Source organism: Syzygium oleosum, unplaced genomic scaffold (assembly GCF_021117445.2).
Source record: "Syzygium oleosum isolate NSW1041296 unplaced genomic scaffold, Sole_v2.1 Sole_v2.34, whole genome shotgun sequence".
Lineage (NCBI taxonomy): Eukaryota > Viridiplantae > Streptophyta > Magnoliopsida > Myrtales > Myrtaceae > Syzygium > Syzygium oleosum.
The window spans coordinates 2122782-2142476 of NW_026607518.1; the positions used below are offsets into that span (position 1 = coordinate 2122782).

General features: G+C 46.7%; 1 protein-coding gene across 1 annotated transcript; it reads left to right on the forward strand.

Moving 5' to 3' along the window:
• The first annotated feature begins 537 nt into the window (after positions 1–537).
• LOC115664251 (uncharacterized) lies at positions 538–1026 on the forward strand. The gene has a single exon (XM_030586201.1). It carries the CDS (start codon positions 538–540, stop codon positions 1024–1026), a length of 489 nt encoding a protein of 162 aa, XP_030442061.1.
• The last annotated feature ends 18669 nt before the right edge of the window (positions 1027–19695 follow it).

The window sequence follows — 19695 nt, forward strand, 5'->3', positions numbered from 1 at the left end:
CCAAAAAATCTAACATCCCCACCGATACAAATCCCCGATCGGCCATGACTCGAGACGTCATGGCTAAGCTTAACAAAACTCAAAGTTTAGGAAGGTACTTTGTAATTTTCTAAAGTTAGGGGCTAGTGGCCAACAAGGTGCCAAAAAGTTGGAGGAGATAATCTGTAACTTCTCAAAGTTTAAGATTACGCAACTTTCGTTAGGTTTAGGGCTGATTGTAGGTAATTATCCCCAAAACTATTGTGTTTAGAGTCTTCGATCAAAACACTGACATTACTTTTTTAAGGACAATTTCTTATATTGGCGGGGCCGATGTAGGAATTGCGCAATATGCAACCAATCACTTTAATAATTCTCATTTAGGGCACATGGCTAACTATTTATATATTACATCCTTGAGGTTCAAAAGTTGGTCACACGTCAATCAAAAATTCTCAAACAAGCCTTAATTCCTCTATAAAATACCTACCCAAATCAAACATATTCGCCAAACAAACAACAAGCTCTCTCTCTCTCTCTCTCTCTCCCGCATACAGAATGGGCAACTGTGCAGCTCCTCAGATCACCAGAAATGGTGGCCTTGCCATGACAACCCATCACCATAGCTGGTCATCATCATCTCCATCCACGCTCAAGCTGATTCACATGGACGGAAGGCTGCAAGAGTTCACTCAAACCATGAAGGCCTCTCACCTCCTCTCCCAAAACCCTGACTGCTTCCTCTGCAGCTCAGAGTCCATGTTCATTGACTCCACAGTCCCTCAGATTCACGAAGAAGAAGACCTCCATTTGGGCCAACTCTATTTCTTCTTGCCTCTCTCCATGTCCCGAGCCCCGCTCTCTCTCCAAGAGCTCTGCTTGCTCGCCATCAAGGCCAGCGCCGTGCTCGAGAGCAGCTCAAGTTCGAGGAGAACGAAGGATGGAGGTTCGTCAGTGGCGGGTAATCGGAGATGGTGCCGAGCTCCGACCGGGTTCGACACCACGAGATTGGAATTGGGCCAGAGCAGCCGAAGGATTGAGTTGTGAAAAAGTGTATGCGTATGGGATGAAGTGGGAATTGATCACATGACAGAAGGCAGAGGTTGAAGAGTGTGCTATAAACTCTCTTTTTTTTTTTTTTGTGCACAACTCCTATTTGGTTGTCTTAAAAGCAACAACCCTTTTTAGTGGGACTTGATATACGTCTCATTGTTTCTAGATTTGTGATCTGATTATAATTAGCCTAATCATAATTCCTTTTGTTATTATCATCGTATAATTATTATTTCACAATCATCCTTATGACACAATTAATACTATAAATTATCATTATTATTATTTGCTTTATTTTGTCAAGTAATGAAAGGAATAGAAGGTCCTTCAAGGATTAATAGAAAGCGAAGTTGTGCCACTAAGAGCAATGATAAGTTTGCAGTGCTTTCGAAGCAAAATGGAGAGGTTGAGGTTGCTTCGGTAATAAATAAATAAAAAATTGAGTCAAAATCAACTAGATATTGCTGAGCTCTACAAAGAAGTGATGGGTATCAAAAGTTTTGATTAAGCCACCCTTGCATATGCCTTCGATTATTTAGTGGACAATGAGAGTTGCAAAAGCATTGCTAGGCGGAAGAAATTATGGCTTGAAGACTTCTTGAATAAAAGAGAAAGTGGATATTGACATAGAGGAGAAAAATGAAGAAATTGACACTCTTTTGATCAAGCATTAGACTTTGTATATTAGTTATGAAAGATAAGACTCTTTGATTACTTGTAGTAGCTATCTAAATATATCTCTTTGTGACACAATTTATCCAAATGTTTAATGTGAAGATGGAGTCATATGTGCTAGAACCTACAACAAATGTTTGGTTCAAGTGCTGCATGGGATATTGTGAGGATAAAAAGTAATAAAGACGAATTTTTTTTCTTATCTGTTTGTTTTTTGAGCTGGACGCTACTCCTGGACTAGAAAAGGCGAGAGGCACACAATTGTAATTGGGAAAAGTACCAAAAAAGTCCTAAATCTATTGCATTGGTATCAATTCATTTCTAAACTTTTCAATTGGACCAATTTAGTCCTAAACCTTTTCGCATTGGTACCAATTCAGTCTATCCGGCCAATTTAGGCCGGAAATCGTTGACATGAACGCCGGTGGTCCTACGTGGCACTGTTGGCGCTGACGTGGACAATTTTTGTAATTTTTTAAATAATTTTTTCAGATTTTTTAAATAATTTTTTCTTTTTTTTTCTCTTTTCTTTTTTTTTTTTTTTTTAGAAACTGGTGGCAGGCGAGGGACGCGACGCCCTCGTCTAGTCTGGGCGAGGGCATCGCCGCCCCTTGCCTGGATCTGGGTGAGGGCACAACAGCTCTCGCCCGTGGCCGGTGAAGGCGTGGGGGCCCTTACCCAGACCAAACAAGGATCGCCAGCGACCTCGCTGGCCACTAGTTTCTAAAAAAAGAGAAAAAATATTTAAAAAATCTGAAAAAATTATTAAAAAATTACAAAAATTATCCATGTCAGTGCCAGCGGTGCCACGTAGAACCGCCGGAATCCACGTCAGCGATTCCCTGTCTAAATTGGCCGGATGGATTGAATTGATACGAATGCGAAAAGGTTTAGGACTAAATTGATCCAATTGAAAAGTTTACGACTGAATTGGTAACAATACAATATATTTAGGACTTTTTTGTTACTTTTCCCCATTGTAATTTGTCCATTCAAATGTTAATGAGTTGGAACAACTTCAAAGTAATCCATGAGATTCAAATAATATTTCAATCGAGATCTAAAAACTCGAAAACTTTTTCGGTCACACTTTTCAACATACTACCAATGGGAAAAGTACCAAAAAAGTCATAAACCTATTGTATTGATACCAATTCAGTCCGAAACCTTTCAATTGGACCAATTTAGTCATAAACCTTTTCACATTAGTACCAATTCAGTCTATCCGGCCAATTTAGGCTAAAAATCGCCGACGTGGATGGTGGCGGTCCTATGTGGCTCCGCTGGTACTAACATGGACAAATTTTATAATTTGTTAATAATTTCTTCTAATTTTTTTAATGTTTCTTTTTCTTTATTTTTTTCTTTTCCGAGAAGTGGTTGGCTGGCGACATCGCCAGCCATAGGCTAGTCTGGGCAAAGGCTCCCACACCCTCGCCCAAATCCAGGCAAGAGCCGAAACCCTCGTCTGTTGGCTGGTGAGGGCGCAGCGGCCCTTGGATATGGGCGAGGGCATCGGCCCTTACTTGTGGTCGGGGAGGGCACGATGGCCCTTGCCCGTGGTCGGCAAGGGCGTAAGGGCCCTTGCCCAGGCCATGCGAGGGTCGCCGGCCCTTGCCTGTGGCTGGCAATGGTCCTGGGAAAGGAAATTTTGTATATGAATTTTGTAAACAAGTGTGAATTTTATTTTGAGATAGTGCCATTAGGCTAAGTGTCAGCATTATTCTTGAGAATAACGGACAACGTCCAACCATATTCCAAATTTAGTAAAGAGGGGCAACCGAGATTTCAAGTTTGGTCTCTTTTTGTCTTATTTCAACCAATTTTTTTTGCTTAAAAATTTAGTTTAAGTTACTTGCAAATTATTTTGTAACACTTACCTTAATTAAAAAAAAATTAGACAGATTTGATATTGATAGTACTACTATAAAAGAACTCCCGCTTGCCCAAAAAAATGAAACGTAAAACGCAAATTACGTGCCTATTTATGTCAATCAAATCTTGAGAAAGTTCAAATAAGAGCTTGAAGTGAAGTCATTTTCTCAAAATAAAAAGCCTCAAAGTGGATATTATCTCAAATAAGAGCCTAAAGTGGCTAATTAGTCTCGAATAAACCTATCAAAATGAATCATAAACCCATATATAAGTAAATTAGTCATAAATGGGTTAGTTATATTCATTAAATAGGTCATAAATTGGTATTAAATGGGTCGTAAATAGATCATAAATAGATTTACAACTCATTTAAACTCAACTCATTTCTCTCGCCTTCACTCTCTTGCACTCATTCACTCTGTACTCTTATCTCAGTTTGTATATGAGTTTTCCTAGATTGAGTTAAATATGAAAGTGTTTTAGTAATATGGGTGGTCGGGTCGGGTCGGGTCGGGTATGGATCATTAGATTTTCATTACATGGAAATGGGTCAAAACGGGTTAAATGGATCTATTTGGATCGGACCATTTTTGACCCGACCCAAACCCGACCCGACCTACCTATTTGATAGGTCTAGTCTCGAATAAGGTCCTCAGCTCGCCGGTATGACTTGAGACATTTTCGTCCTCACCTTCTTCCTCCTTCACTCTCCATTCTTCACTTTCGGCAGTCTCTCTCTTCCTCTTGATATTGATTGTTCCCTCACTTATTATAGCGCCACGCACATGCAAGAGAGCTCTCTTCTTCTAACTATAGCCGATGCAAACCAGTGAGCTGCCTCTCCTGGAGTTTCAATTTTCATCAGCTTCTTCATTTTGCTCGGTAGGGATTCTACTGAGGGAATCACACAGTTGCAATGTCAGCAATCCGAGCGCCTTGTGTTTGATCGAATGCCTTCCACAAGAGAATGCAACAAACTCCATAGCCTCCACATTGCGCAACCTCTTCCTTGCTCCAATTTGCATCAGCTCGTTCAGTCTTCTATCTTGTAAAGAAATTGTGTTTTTCTGTTTTTGTATTTCTCATCTTCTCTTGTATTGTACAAGTGTATTGTATATATAGATATTACAAGAGCCCTAAATTAGGGATGATTGAGTATGATTAAGGTAAGTAGAGATTATGGGAGCAATATTCTGAAATTAGATACAAGAGATAAGATTGTTAACTAGGAATGTTATCACCCTCCCGCAAGCGAAGCATTGTCAACAATGTGAAGCTTGGACCGCAAAAGACGAACTTGTGCTGATGACAGTCCTTTGGTGAAGATGTCCGCGATTTGATCACAGGTGTTGATGTAATGGATGTCAAGTAACTGGCGACCCACTAGTTCACGAACATAGTGATAATCTATTTCAATGTGTTTAGTGCGACTATGAAAATGGGATTCCGAGTTAGGGCAATGGTAGAGATATTGTCGCACCACAATACAGGAGCGCGGGGAAGCGAGATCCGTAGTTCTCGGAGAAGAGAGAAGAGCCATTGAATTTCAACGGCTGTTTGAGCAAGACAACGATACTCGGCCTCTGTAGAAGAACGGGCAACAGTAGGTTGCTTCTTTGCACTCTAGGAAACAGGGTTGGCTCCGAGAAATAAACAATAGCCACTAATAGAGCGACGATCATCGGGACTGTCGGCCCAATCAGCGTCACAATAGGCATGTAAAGAAATAAGACCAGGCTGAAGTTGCATGCCATAAGAGATTGTGCCTTTCAAGTATCGAAGGATACGCTTTATAGCTCGCCAATGGTGTTCTTCGTGTTCTTTAAGAAATTGACAAGCCTGGTTAACAGCGTAGTTAACGTCAGGACGACTGAGAGTAACGTATTGAAGTGCTCCAACCACAATCCTGTATAGAGTAGGATCTGAGACAGGGTCACTGCATGAATGACCGAGTTTATCTGAGGTAGCAGGGCTGGAAACAGGCTTGCAGTCCAGCATATTTGTGCAATATAAGAGGTCATGAATGTACTTTGCCTGATTAAGGAAGATGTGATAGAGGTTTCGTCGAACGAGTTGAACACCGAAGAAATAAGTCAAAGGGCCTAAGTCCTTCATCTTGAATGAGTGGCGAAGTTCCTCAATGATAGCAGAGATAGCGGTGGAATCATTTCCTGTTAAAATAATGTCGTCAACATATGATAATAGATAGATAATGGTAGAGCCATGATTGTAAATGAAGAGCGACGGATCCGAGATAGTGGTTGAAAAACCAATGTCTTTGAGCCGAGCTGTGAATTTTTCGAACCAAGTGCGAGGTGCTTGTCGTAGGCCATAGATGGATTTGTGCATTAAGCAAACAGAATGAGGAGCAGCAGGATCAACATAGCCTAGTGGTTGAGCCATATATTCAGTTTCCTGGAGATCGACGTGTAAAAATACACATTCGACATCAAGTTGTTGAATCACCCATCCATAAGTGACAGCCAGCGTGAGAATGACCCGAATAGTAGTATGCTTTACGACATGACTAAAAGTGTCCACAAAGTCAATGCCAGGCTGTTGGTGAAATCATTTCGCTACAAGGCGAGCTTTGTAGCGACTGATGGTGCCGTCTGGGTTATCTTTTATCCGGTGAACCCATTTGCAGCCCACGACGTTCATGGTTCGATTAAATGGCACAAGCGACCAGGTGTGTTATTCCTGTAAGGAATTAAATTCTTCATCCATAGCTTTTCGCCATTCATGTGATTTGGAAGCTTGAGTGTAGCACGTTGGCTCCAAGCGAAGAGAAGAAGTAAGAGCAATGGGGTAACGAGCAGTAAAGGTTTTTGGTTTGAAAATACCATGTTGAGAACGTGTGATCATGGGATGAGTGCGGGTGGGAGGTGGTGGGGGAGGGGGTGGTATGGTGGTAGGTGGTATAGGGGAAGGTAAAGGGGGAGATGGGGGGTCATCTATAGGGATGTCACGCCCCGAACCCCAACGGGCTCGCGACACCCCTCGATGGTCAATCATTGAACGCGACGTCCCGGGACGTCGCCGACCCAAACGAAACACCCAACGATAAAGGCAAGCTGAAGCGAAATTAAAACAACCTGAGACAATAAAATATGACAAAGGGATAGCACAAAACAATAATTCCAAATACACAACATCAAAAGGGAATAGTGGTGGGGTATCCTACTTTTATACAAAAGAGGGGCACACAAAATATGGGGTAACTTGACCCGTCCTCCATCCCCGAGATACCCTGGTGTCGTCTCCAATCAATCACGGGTCGCAGATCTGAAAATGGTTATATAATAACCGTGAGAACGAGTCTCAATAAGCAACCCCCTATACCCCACATAGGCCAATGCGTACCTGCACAAGTCGTACATGCAATCTACCCGATTACATATATATAATTCACATAAATGGACTTACCTCTCCATCCAACCACATGCCCACACCGCATTAGTCAAATCGTAATAATGCAATAATAGTCAATGACACATCAAAATCATTTGAGCGCCATACACACGTACGTTCATCCAATTCAACCCAAACACATTTCACATGCGCATCCATCCAACTTTCACACGACCCGGGTCAACACCCCACAGTCGCCCTCCGATCAATCCGGCTCGTCCCTGTCAACACCCCACGGGACCTTTCAAAAACAAGCTTTCACATGACCCGGTCAACACCCCACGTGGCCGCCTCCGATCAATCCGGGCTCTGTCCCGGTCAACACCCAGGACCTTTCTTACTTTCACACGACCCGGTCAACACCCCTTGAGTCCAGCCCTCCGATCAATCCGGGCTCGTCCCGGTCAACACCCCACATGACATTTCTTACTTTCACACGACCCGGTCAACACCCCTGGTCGCCCCTCCGATCAATCGGCTCGTCCCGAGTCAACACCCCACGGGACCTTTCAAAAACAAACTTTCACACGACCCGGTCAACACCCCGTGTCCTTTCTCACAACCCGGGTCACACCCTCGGTTGGGCCCTCCGATCGATCCGGGCTTTTCTCATGCACATGCACCATAATACAAAATTCACCATGCTCTTAGTCATATAAATCAATTTCAATCACCACCCTTTCACTAATGTCAATCTCGCACGCCACATGCTCAACTCAATTCATGCTCCCCACATCGGTCCACCGACCAGACATTCATGTCGGCACATTCAATTAATCCAATTCACCCACAAGCGCCACGACAATTCGGTCGGGCATATTTATCTCGATCAATCACTAAATTAGCCGCACAATTATCGCCACAATAATTCACCAATTAAGCACAATCGTCTAATTAGCCCACGCATAATTAAAGTCCTAAGCCGGTACTAAACACATCCTAAACAAGTCTAAAAATACCCAAAGTACTAGGTAGGGTTTAGGAAGTCACTTACTTGGTTTTGGCCCGGAGAAAATGGCTCGGGCCTAAATGGCCCGGGTGAACAGTGTCTCACTCTCACGGGCAAGGGGCGCGACGGCGCGGGGCTCGGCCATGGCGCTCGGCCATGGGCACATGCCTCGGCCACGAGCACAAGGCGCGGCACGGGCACGGGCACGGCGGCGGCACGGCACGCGCGAGCACGGGCACGGGCGCGGCACGCGGGCCGCGCGGCAGGCACGGCACGGCGCGGGCACGGGCGCGGTACGGGGCACCGGCGCGGCGGCAGCGGGGCCGGGCGTGGGCAACGGGCGGGTGTGGGACGCGGCTGGTCAAGGTCCGTGGCCGGGAGCTAGGGCGGGGCGCGGAGGGGGTGAGAGAAACGAGAGGGAAGGAGAGGAAGAGGAGAGGGGCGAGGGGAGCGGGACGGCGGAGCTCGGCCATTAGAGGGAGGGGGAGGGAGAAGAAGGGGTTGGCGGCTGGTTCGCGGCGTCGCGGGCGGGGCGGTGGCGGGCGACACGCGAGCCGGGCGGCGCCGGGGGTGGCGAGAGCGGCGGTAAGCTTGCGGCTGCTGCGCACCTCGCGGCAAGCGGCGGGGGCGGGTAGCGAGCGCGGGGGGGTTGCGGGCGGAGGTGGCGGGCGGCACGACGCGACGGCGGGCTCGGCGGCGGTCGGGCGAAGCCGGGGAGACGGTCGGGCCGAAAAGGAAGAAGAAGAAGAAGAAGAAGAGAAAGAAGAAGAGAAAGGAAGAGAGAGAGAGGAGAGAGAGAGTGTGTCAGGGGGAAAGGGGGTTGGTCGCTGGGAGTGGGCGTGGACGGGACTCATGCAGGGGAGACGTGCGGCGAAGAAAAGAAAGGAGAGAGAGAGAGAGAGAGAGAGAGAGAAACGTGCGCGGGGAGGGGACGGGCGGCGCGGCGAGAGGAGAGAGGAGAGAGAAAGAGAGAAAAAGTTAATATTTATCCTCGAGCGCGAATCAACGGACACGGTTCAAACTAAATATCGATTTAACGGTCACGATTCAAATATTAAATGCAATCCGATGACCCAAATTCAAAACCGAAAGCGATCTACCGGTCCAAAATAAGCCTCGCATATAAAAAGGGACAAAGGCCGAATTAATTAAATCAAACTATAGCGAGGGAGGTCTACTAGTCCAAATTCGCACCCGGTCAAAAACTCCTATTTTTCCATTGTTCTGACAATCTCAACAGCTGGCTACGATAATATTGACACCGTCCAATTTATTTTGTCCCGAAACTCCCGGAAATTGACTGCCAAGTTCGGGGTCTAAATAACGGCCAAATCCGATCGAGTGCGATTCTAGCAAAATTTCTATTTTTTAAAAACAAGAACCCAAGAGTGATCGGTTCCGGGCGAAATTCTATTATAAGCGCACCGACGAATTACACGTTTTATAAACCCCAAAAATGGGCCAAAATCCGAATGTCACAATTCTTCCCTCTTACAAAAATTTCCCTCGAAATTTACAATTCAACCCAACTATTCAAACAAATGGGGTATGCGGTGTCGCATCAACTCTTCACTTTCCCACATCGCACTTTGATCTGCTTTTAATCGATCTACTGAATCAACTTGGGACCCGTGATACTCCTCTTACCCACTTCATCCCAATAAACCGGTATTCTCGCAACCCCGCCATACAATGCCCTAAATGGTGCCATTCTAAAACTCGCTGATAGCTATTGTTATAGGCAAACTCAACCAAGAACAACTATTCCTCCCAGCTACCTTTAAAATCCAATATGCATACCCGTAGCATGCCCTCCAGTATGAATTGTCCTTTCAGATCGGCCATATGTCTAAGGATGATAGGCCAAGCTAATTTGCAACTTTGTTCCTAATGCCATACAAAGACTTATCCAAAAGCGGCAATGAATTTAGGATCCCGGTTTGAAGTGATTGTCGCTGGCACTCCGTGCGGACGGACTATTTGTCGCACGTGAATCTCGGCATACTTTTCCAAGGCGAAGTTCTTTCGTACCGGCAGAAAATGCGCTAACTTTGTCGATTGATCGACTACTATTCAAATCGAATCATGACCCCTTTGACTTCTCGGTAATCCCAATACAAAGTTCATCGTGATGTGTTCCCATTTCCACTGGAAATTTCCAATGGCTGCAACATTCCACCCGGCTTGCAATGTTGTGACTTCACTTGTTGGCATGTTAGATACTCGGTCACGTGCTTGGCTACATCTACTTTCATGCCTTCCATCAATAATGCTACCATAGGTCCCTGATACATTTTCGCGCTACCCGGGTAAATACGTAATTACTATGGTGAGCTTTTGACAAAATCCCCTCCTTAAGCTCGGCATCACAGGTACACTCAACCGTCTACGGAACTTCAGTATTCCATCCTCGGATACCGAAAATCCAATTTCCTTTTGTGGCATCCTTACTCAGAATCTTTTGAATCTCTGCGGGTCCGTCGATCGTAAAGCATTAATCTTAGTTTGGATCTCCGGTTCAATCCTCAATACGACAAGTAGACTTGAAAACATGGCTCACTTCAAACTTAAACTCGAATCTCGGACTCATTCCAACAAGGTTCATTCTTTGACCATCATATGCGCAATGCTCGATTTCCAACTCGGTGCATCCGCTACCTTATTAGCCTTTCCGGGGTGATATAAAATATCGCGATCGTAGTCTTTAAAGAGTTCCATCCAAGGACGCCGTCTCGTGCTAAGTTCTTTTGAGAAAACCGATACCTTTAAACTTGATAATCTGTATAAATCTAAAATTTCTCCCTACACGAGTAATGCCTCCAAATCTTAAGGACAAATATAATTACGGTCAATTCCAAGTCATGCATCGGATAGTTCAGCTCATACGGTCTCAATTGACGCGATGCATATACCACCACTTTCCCGTGTTGCATTAGCACGCATCCCGATTCTCCTAACGACGCGTCACCTGTAATTCTCAAATCCTCCCGAACTTGACGAGATCGCTAACACCGGCACGGTCGTCAACCTCTGTTTCAATTCTTGGAAGCACCTTTTGCACTCATCCGTCTATTCAAACCTCGTCTCCTTCTTTAACAACCATGCCAACGGCGTAGCTAGTGCCGAAAACCCTTCCATGAAGCGCCTATAATAGCCTGCTAGACCCAAGAGCTCCGAACCTCGGTTGCGACGTCGGCCTCGGCCAATTCGTGACGGCTTCAATCTTTGTCGAATCCACTACAATCCCTTCCCAAGTATCGCATGTCCTAAGAACGCCACTCAATGAAGCCAGAATCGCACTTATTAAACTTAGAATAGAGTGCGTGTTCCCTTAAAGTCCATAGATCTCTTTTCCAAATGTAACTTATGCTTAGCGGGACTCGGGAGTATACCAAGATATCGTCTATGAACACGATTACAAACTAATCCGAAATTCCTTAAATACCCGATTCATTAAATCCATAAAGGTGCGGGGGCATTAGTGAATCCAAACGGCATCACCGTACTCACTGGTGCCCATTTCTCGTCCTGAATACCGTCTCGGCACACCCTCTTCCTTAATTCTCAATTGGGGATAGCCGGTCCTCAAGTCGATCTTTGAAAATATCGACGCCTCCCCCGTCTCGATCAAATAGGTCATCTATCCTTGGCAACGGGTACTTATTCTTAATGGTCGCTTTGATTCAGCTGTCTATAATCAATGCACAACCTCAACGACCCATCCTTCTTCCTCACGAATAATACTTGGCGTTTCCCCATGGAGACGCATCCGGACGAATGAAACCTTTATCCAATAACTCTTGTATTTAAACCTTTAATTCCTTCAATTACGACGACATCTTATAAGGCGCTTTCGAGATCGGTTCCGTCTCTAGGGCTAACTCAATCACAACCCCACTTCTCTATCAGGGCAATCCGGCAATTCCTAAGGAAAGACATCGGGAAATTGCACACCATGGCTATGTCCTATAGTCTTGGCTCCTTAACCAACGAGTTAATCATAATATAGTTATCTTTCTACGCCTCAATGACAAAACTCAATCCATCCAATTTCAATCCAACGGTCTCCCAAAAACAATCGCTCCTGTTCTTTACAAAATCTGAAATTTCCAAGCGATAACTCATTCATCCAAATTTTTGTCGAAGGATATTATCGGTAATTCCAAAATACAAAAACCGATTGCGTCAATTTACCATGAGTAATTATACATCTTCCATGACCATTCGAATCTAAAATTTCCAAAAAGCACTTCTAATACACCCAATATCCTTACACATCGTACTTAAACCACTAAGGCGGGTCCTCCGCTTCCTTCCCAACCACAACTTACACTTTTCCTTACGCCCGTAGTCAATTTTAATTATTCGGTGGAGCAGCTCCCGCTTGATGTCCTACTCGTGGTTGCCACGGTTGTATCGGCGGCCTAACCGATTGATTGGCTGAACGGCTCCAAATTGATTTCCATTCCGGCGGCGGCAAGTAGTGCGGCGACCCCACTGCCTGTTATTGGGGCATTTCCTAAACTCGATGGCCCATTCCGCCACATCCGAAACACGATCCGCCCTTGTTTGGACAAGGTCCATTCCGTGTCTTCCTCCCATAGCCTACCCGGGCGTTACAGTAACGGTTTGGCTTTCCGATATTCCTCCGAACGGGAGGGACAAAGCGACTATTTTCACACGCCATGGGTCTTTTCCCAAATTGACGGTCGTCCCTAGCCAGGGCATACCGTGATCCGGCGGCGGCCCGATCCGTTTGATCTCGCTCAATTGCTCGAGCCCTTTCATATATCTCATTGTAGCCCTCAAGTTCAACGAAATCATCCGATGCGAAGGTCCGGCTTCGACCCATCCCGGAACCTCCTCGCTTTGTCCATCTGGGTCCTCCACCATCCTTGGGGCAAATTTGGACGATCCGCGAACTCGGCCTCATCGATCTACCGATCTCGACCTTGGCGGAGCCCCATAAATTCTGCTAATTTGCTCCTCGGGCACTTTCCGAGAAATACTTACCATTGAAGGTCTCGGTAAAAAAAATGGTCAATTCGGGCGGCACGGCTGGGAATACTTGACCTCTGGTGGCCCTCCACCAATCACTTGCATTATTCAAGGCGGTAGGTCGCTAGCGTTACCTTCTCTTCCTCGGTACACCTCAAGACGCCTCAAAAGCTTTCGTAGCTCTTCAACCCATCTTGGTGCGGCCTGGGTCGCCTCTCCCATCAAACTTTGGGGGTTTCAACCTCGAAATTGTTCGACCGGGTTTGGACATTGGCCTCGATTGCATTTACTCGCCTTTGGATCGGGATTTCCACCAACCACATTATTCCCCGACCTCCATTATTCCCAATAATCTCGGGCAGTTGCAGCCGGAGCTGCAGCACTTCTTTTCCTCGTCTGTCTATTCGATAGTATTCCCGCTTCCTCGAGCGCCCTCCGATTTCATCCACCCTAGGATCCTCCATAACTCCAGCTAACGGGGCTACGCGACCTCGACCTCGACCTCGACCTCTACCTCGACCTCGACTGCTCATCTTACCGATTCTCACAAATGCTCACCTGCTAAATTCCATCAAGGAATTAGAGACCTAGGCCAACTATACTAGTCTAAGCCCTAGGCAAGTGAATCACAACAACAATTCACTTAGCAAGGGCAAACAATCATCCATGACACCAAATCACAACCACAATTCACAAAAGGGCAGCAAGTCACCAACATCACTCAATCACAACCAACGGGTTTCACGCACTTACCTCAAGTCTGACGCACCTGCATTTCACATATCATTGCATATAATCGCTCAAAGAATCATAATCACACTGGCTGGGGTACGCATGGCACACGAGTCTCCCTAACCGGCTACCCCAAAGTCATCGCTCCTTATCACTCCAGGCTTCGACCACTTGGATCAAGTGACCTTGCTACGATACCAAATCAACGGGGATGTCACGCCCGAACCCCAACGGCTCGCGACACCCTCGATGGTCAATCATTGAACGCGACGTCCCGGGACGCGTCGCCGACCCAAACGAAACACCCAACGATAAAGGCAAGCGGAAGCGAAATTAAAACAACCTGATAATAAAATATGACAAAGGGATAGCACAAAACAATAATTCCAAATACACAACATCAAAAGGGAATAGTGGTGGGGTATCCTACTTGCATATACAAAAGAGGGGCACACAAAATATGGGGTAACTTGACCCGTCCTCCATCCCCGAGATACCCCGGTGTCGTCTCCAATCAATCACGGTCGCAGATCTGAAAATGGTTATATAATAACCGTGAGAACGAGTCTCAATAAGCAACCCCTATACCCCACATAGGCCAATGCGTACCCGGACAAGTCGTACATGCAATCTACCCGATTACATATATATAATTCACATAAATGGACTTACCTCTCCATCCAACCACATGCCCACACTTGCACATTAGTCAAATCGTAATAATGCAATAATAGTCAATGACACATCAAAATCATTTGAGCGCCATACACACGTACGTTCATCCAATTCAACCCAAACACATTTCACATGCGCATCCATCCAACTTTCACACGACCCGGTCAACACCCCACTGTGTCAGCCCTCCGATCAATCCGGCTCGTCCCGGTCAACACCCTGCGGGACCTTTCAAAAACAAGCTTTCACATGACCCGGTCAACACCCCATGTGTCCGCCCTCCGATCAATCCGGCTCGTCCCGGTCAACACCCCAGGACCTTTTCTTACTTTCACACGACCCGGTCAACACCCTACTGTGTCGCCCTCCGATCAATCCGGCTCGTCCCGGTCAACACCCCACATGACCTTTCTTACTTTCACACGACCGAGGTCAACACCCTGCGTGTCCGCCCTCCGATCAATCCGGGCTCGTCCCGGTCAACACCCCAGGACCTTTCAAAAACAAACTTTCACACGACCCGGTCAACACCCCATGTGTCCTTTCTCACAACCCGGTCAACACCCCACGAGTTGGCGGCCTCCGATCGATCCGGGCTTTTCTCATGCACATGCACCATAATACAAAATTCACCATGCTCTTAGTCATATAAATCAATTTCAATCACCACCCTTTCACTAATGTCAATCTCGCACGCCACATCGTCAACTCAATTCATGCTCCCCACATGGTCCACCGACCCGACATTCATGTCGGCACATTCAATTAATCCAATTCACCCACGCCACGACAATTCGATCAGGCATATTTATCTCGATCAATCACTAAATTAGCCGCACAATTATCGCCACAATAATTCACCAATTAAGACAATCGTCTAATTAGCCCACGCATAATTAAAGTCCTAAGTTCGGTACTAAACACATCCTAAACAAGTCTAAAAATACCCAAAGTACTAGGTAGGGTTTAGGAAGTCACTTACTTGGTTTTGGCCCGGAGAAAATCGGCTCGGGCCTAAAATGGCCCGGGTGAACAAAGTGTCTCACTCAAGACGGCAAGGGCGCTGACGAAGCGGGGCTCGGCCATGGCGCTCGGCCATGGCGCATGCCTCGGCCACGAGGCACAAGGCGCGGCACGGCACGAGGCACGGCGGCGGCGGCACTTGCACGACAGCGCGGCGGGCACGGCACGGGCGCGGCAACAGAGCGGCGCGGCACAGGCGCTGCGGCAATGCGGCACGGCACGGGCGCGGCAACTTGAGCGCGGCGGCGGTAGTACGGCACGCGCGCGGCGCGGGCACGGGCACGGGCGTGGGCAACGGGCGCGGGTGTGGGCACGCGGCTTGGTCAAGGTCCGAACGGCGGCGGGGCTAGGCCGGCCGGTCGAGCACGGGCTGGCGGCGGCGGCGCAGTGGCTGGCGGCAGACGGGCAAGGCGAGCGGCGTCTTTGAGGAGAGGAGAGGCTCGGAAGTGAGAGAAAAGAGGACGAGAGAACGAGAGGGAAGAAGGAGGAGAGGAGAGAGGGAGGGAGGAGAGGAGCGAGGAGAGCGGCGGCGGCGGCGGCCGGCGACGTGTCGGCTAGTTGATTACGGGGCGCGGCGAAAGCGCTCGGCTCGGCGGGTAACTGGGCCCCAGCGAGGAGACCGGGGGAGGAGAAGCAAGGGGTTGGCGGTGGTCTCGCGGCGTCGACGGGGGCGGAGGCGGTGGGCTGGCGACGCTTAGCCGGCGAGCCTGGGCGGCGCCGGGGGTGGCCAGTAAGGCGGCAAGCTCGTTGCAGCTGCGCACCTCGCGGGCAAGCCGGCGAGGGCGATCGGGGCGGCCGGGCGAAGCAGCGCGACAGCGGCGGAGCTTGCGGGCGACGCTGGGCAGTGGCGGCACGACGCGACGGCGGCTCTCGGCGGCGGTCGGCGAGCGAGAAGCCGGAACGGACGGAGATGCGGGCGGAAAAGGAAGAAGAAGAAGAAGAAGAGAAAGAAGAAGAGAAAGGAAGAGGAGAGAGGAGAGAGAGTGTGTCGAAGGGGGGAAAGGGGTTGGTCCGCTTTGGGAGTGGGCGTGGAGCGGGACTCATGCGAGAGGAGACGTGCGGCCGAGAAGAAAAGAAAGGGAGAGAGAGAGAGAGAGAGAGAGAGAGAAGCGTGCGCGGGGGAGGGACGGGCGGCGCGGCGGGAGGAGAGAGGAGAGAGAAAGAGAGAAAAAGTTAATATTTATCCTCGAGCGCGAATCAACGGACACGGTTCAAACTAAATATCGATTTAACGGTCACGATTCAAATATTAAATGCAATCCGATGACCCAAATTCAAAACCGAAAGCGATCTACCGGTCCAAAATAAGCCTCGCATATAAAAAGGGACAAAGGCCGAATTAATTAAATCAAACTATAGCGAGGAGGTCTACTAGTCCAAATTCGCACCCGGTCAAAAACTCCTATTTTTCCATTGTTCCTGACAATCTCAACGCGGCTACGATAATATTGACACCGTCCAATTTATTTTGTCCCGAAACTCCCGGAAATTGACCGCAAGTTCGGGGTCTAAATAACGGCCAAATCCGATCGAGTGCGATTCTAGCAAAATTTCTATTTTTAAAAACAAGAACCCAAGAGTGATCGGTTCCCTGCGAAATTCTATTATAAGCGCACGACGAATTACACGTTTTATAAACCCCAAAAATGGGCCAAAATCCGGAATGTCACAATCTATAGTTAGCGGAGCGGAGGCGGCACCGTCGGTGGGGCTGATGGTGGGCTCAACCCATGCGGTATCCGTAGGGGTGGAGGTTGATGGTAGCCAGATGGAGATAGGACCAAGTGAGGGCAAAGGGGTAGGACATGGTGGAGAGTTAGAGTTTGTGATAAACGGGTAAACAGATTCGTCAAATTTGACGTGACGAGATATGTAAACTCGGTGACTTTGCATGTCATAGTAGCAATACCCTTTATGAAAGGTACTATTGCCTAGAAAACAACACGAAGAAGAGTGGAACTCCAATTTGTTAGAATAACAGGCACGGAGCTAGGGATAACAAAGGCATCCAAAGGCTCGTAAATGAGAATAATCAGGAATTTGTTGAAACAATTGTTGATATGGGGAAATTTGAGAAATAATAGGCATGCGGTTGATGAGATATATAGCCGTATTGAAGGCTTCAAACCAAAAGCAAGACGGCATGCCAGCTTGAGCTAGAAGAGCGAGACCAGTTTCAACTACGTGGCGATGTTTCCGCTCAACGACACCATTTTGTTCAGGCGTATGTGGGCAGGAAAATTGATGACGAATGCCATGAGTATGAAAATAAGATTCAAGTGCATCACTAGTGAATTCGCCACCAGCATCGGAGCGGAAAAATTTAATTCGATGGTTAAATTGATTTTCAATTTGCGGTTTGAAAGCCAAAAAAATTTCGTTAAAATCAGATTTATGGCGCATAGGGAATATCCAGCTGTAACGAGAGAAATCATCAACAAACATTACATAGTAGGAAAATTTTGAAATTGAAGATACTGGGGCTGGTCCCCATACATCACAATGAATCAGTTCAAGTGGAAATTGAGTGCGTGTGTGAGACAACGAAAAGGGTAACTTGCAACTTTTGCCTAACTGACATGCAGAACAGAGAGAGTTGTCACGCTTATTTAATATTTGAAGTTGTTTAAAAATAAGATTTTGAATAGCTGCAGAAGGGTGGCTGAGACGATGATGCCAGGTGGAGGAGTTAATGTGAGAAGAAAATGAAACTTGAGGTTTGAAGCAAGGTTTGGGGAACCGCATAGGATAAAGCCCATTCTCAGTCCAACCGTGGTGTAGAATTTGCCCCGTTAGCTTGTCCTTCACAACAAATTGAGAATCATCAAATAGAAAATAGCAATTGTTGTCTTTAGCAAAACGACTAACTGAAATTAAATTGGTAGATGCTAGAGGACAACGAAGTATATTAGTTAATTGCATGGAAGAAACGGGATGTGAGAGAGAAGTGGAACCAACATGAGTAATAGACAAACCTTGGCCATTTCCAACTTGAACTTCATCAGAACCACTATAGGGAGCGGAGATGGAGAGATAACCCAGATCGACTGTAATATGATGGCTAGCCCCAGTAATAGTATACCAAGTGCCATCGTTAGTAGGTGGTGCAATAGCCATGGCAGCAAGTTTTTCAGGAGGATTATGACCGTGGTATGCATAGTTCGTGCAATGATAGCAGTCAATGGCACTATGGCTGTGTTTTTTGCAGATCTGACAGATCAGGCGACCAATATTCAGTTGACGACCTTGAGGTCGAAATGATGGAGTAGGGAGAAGTTCGGCTTGATTGGAATGACCCATGCTGCGTCCCTTATAACCGATGCCACCCCTATAGGAACGAGGTGTGAATGAGTGCTGCCCAGGAGAGAGAGTTCGAGGTTGTTGGTTTGCAACGAAGGCAGAAGTAGTTTTGGCTATTGAATCATCAGTGATGCTCAGTTCTTCAGAGAGTAGGAGATTGTGTAAATCTTCAATGGTGATGGAAGTTTGATGAGCACGAACATGAACAGAGGATGCAAAGGAGCGGTAAGCAGCAGGCAATCAATCGAGAATGCAAATTAGGAGATCATCATCACTTACTGGGGATTCGCAAATTGCGAGTTTATCAACTAAAGTTTTGAATTGTTGGAGATATTCTTGCATGGTGAGGTTGCCCTTCTTGAGGTGATGTAATTGTCTTTTGAGAGACATTACATGAGCAGGAGTGAGAGAGGCATAGCGACGAGCGAGGACATCCCACGCGGCTTTTGCAGAAGTAGTGCCAACGACATATGGAAGTGCAGATTCAGAGAGAGTAGCGTTGATTCATGAGAGTAGCATCTGATCTTTTTCGATCCATGTCTTGTAATTTTCATCAGTTGAAGCAGGCGCTTGGGAGGTTCCATCAATGTAAGACATGAGGTTGTGGCCTTTGAGAATTGGTTCGAAAAGAGAGCGCCAGAGAAGATAATTCGAGCTGTTCAGTTTGATGGGTATCAAGTTGGATATGTTTGAGATAACGAGTGATGGAGATACGAGAGATGAAGACGACTGAGATGATGGATTAGGGCTTGTCGACATTTTCTTTGGGAAGAAGGAAGAGGATGAGGAATGAGATGAGAAAGAAACTTCAAGATCGTAAGGCGGATTATGCCAAATGCGGCTTTGATACCATGAAGAAATTGTGTTTTTCTGTTTTTGTATTTCTCATCTTCTCTTGTATTGTACAAGTGTATTGTATATATAGATATTACAAGAGCCCTAAATTAGGGATGATTGAGGATGATTAAGGTAAGTAGAGATTATGGGAGCAATATTCTTAAATTAGATACAAGAGATAAGATTGC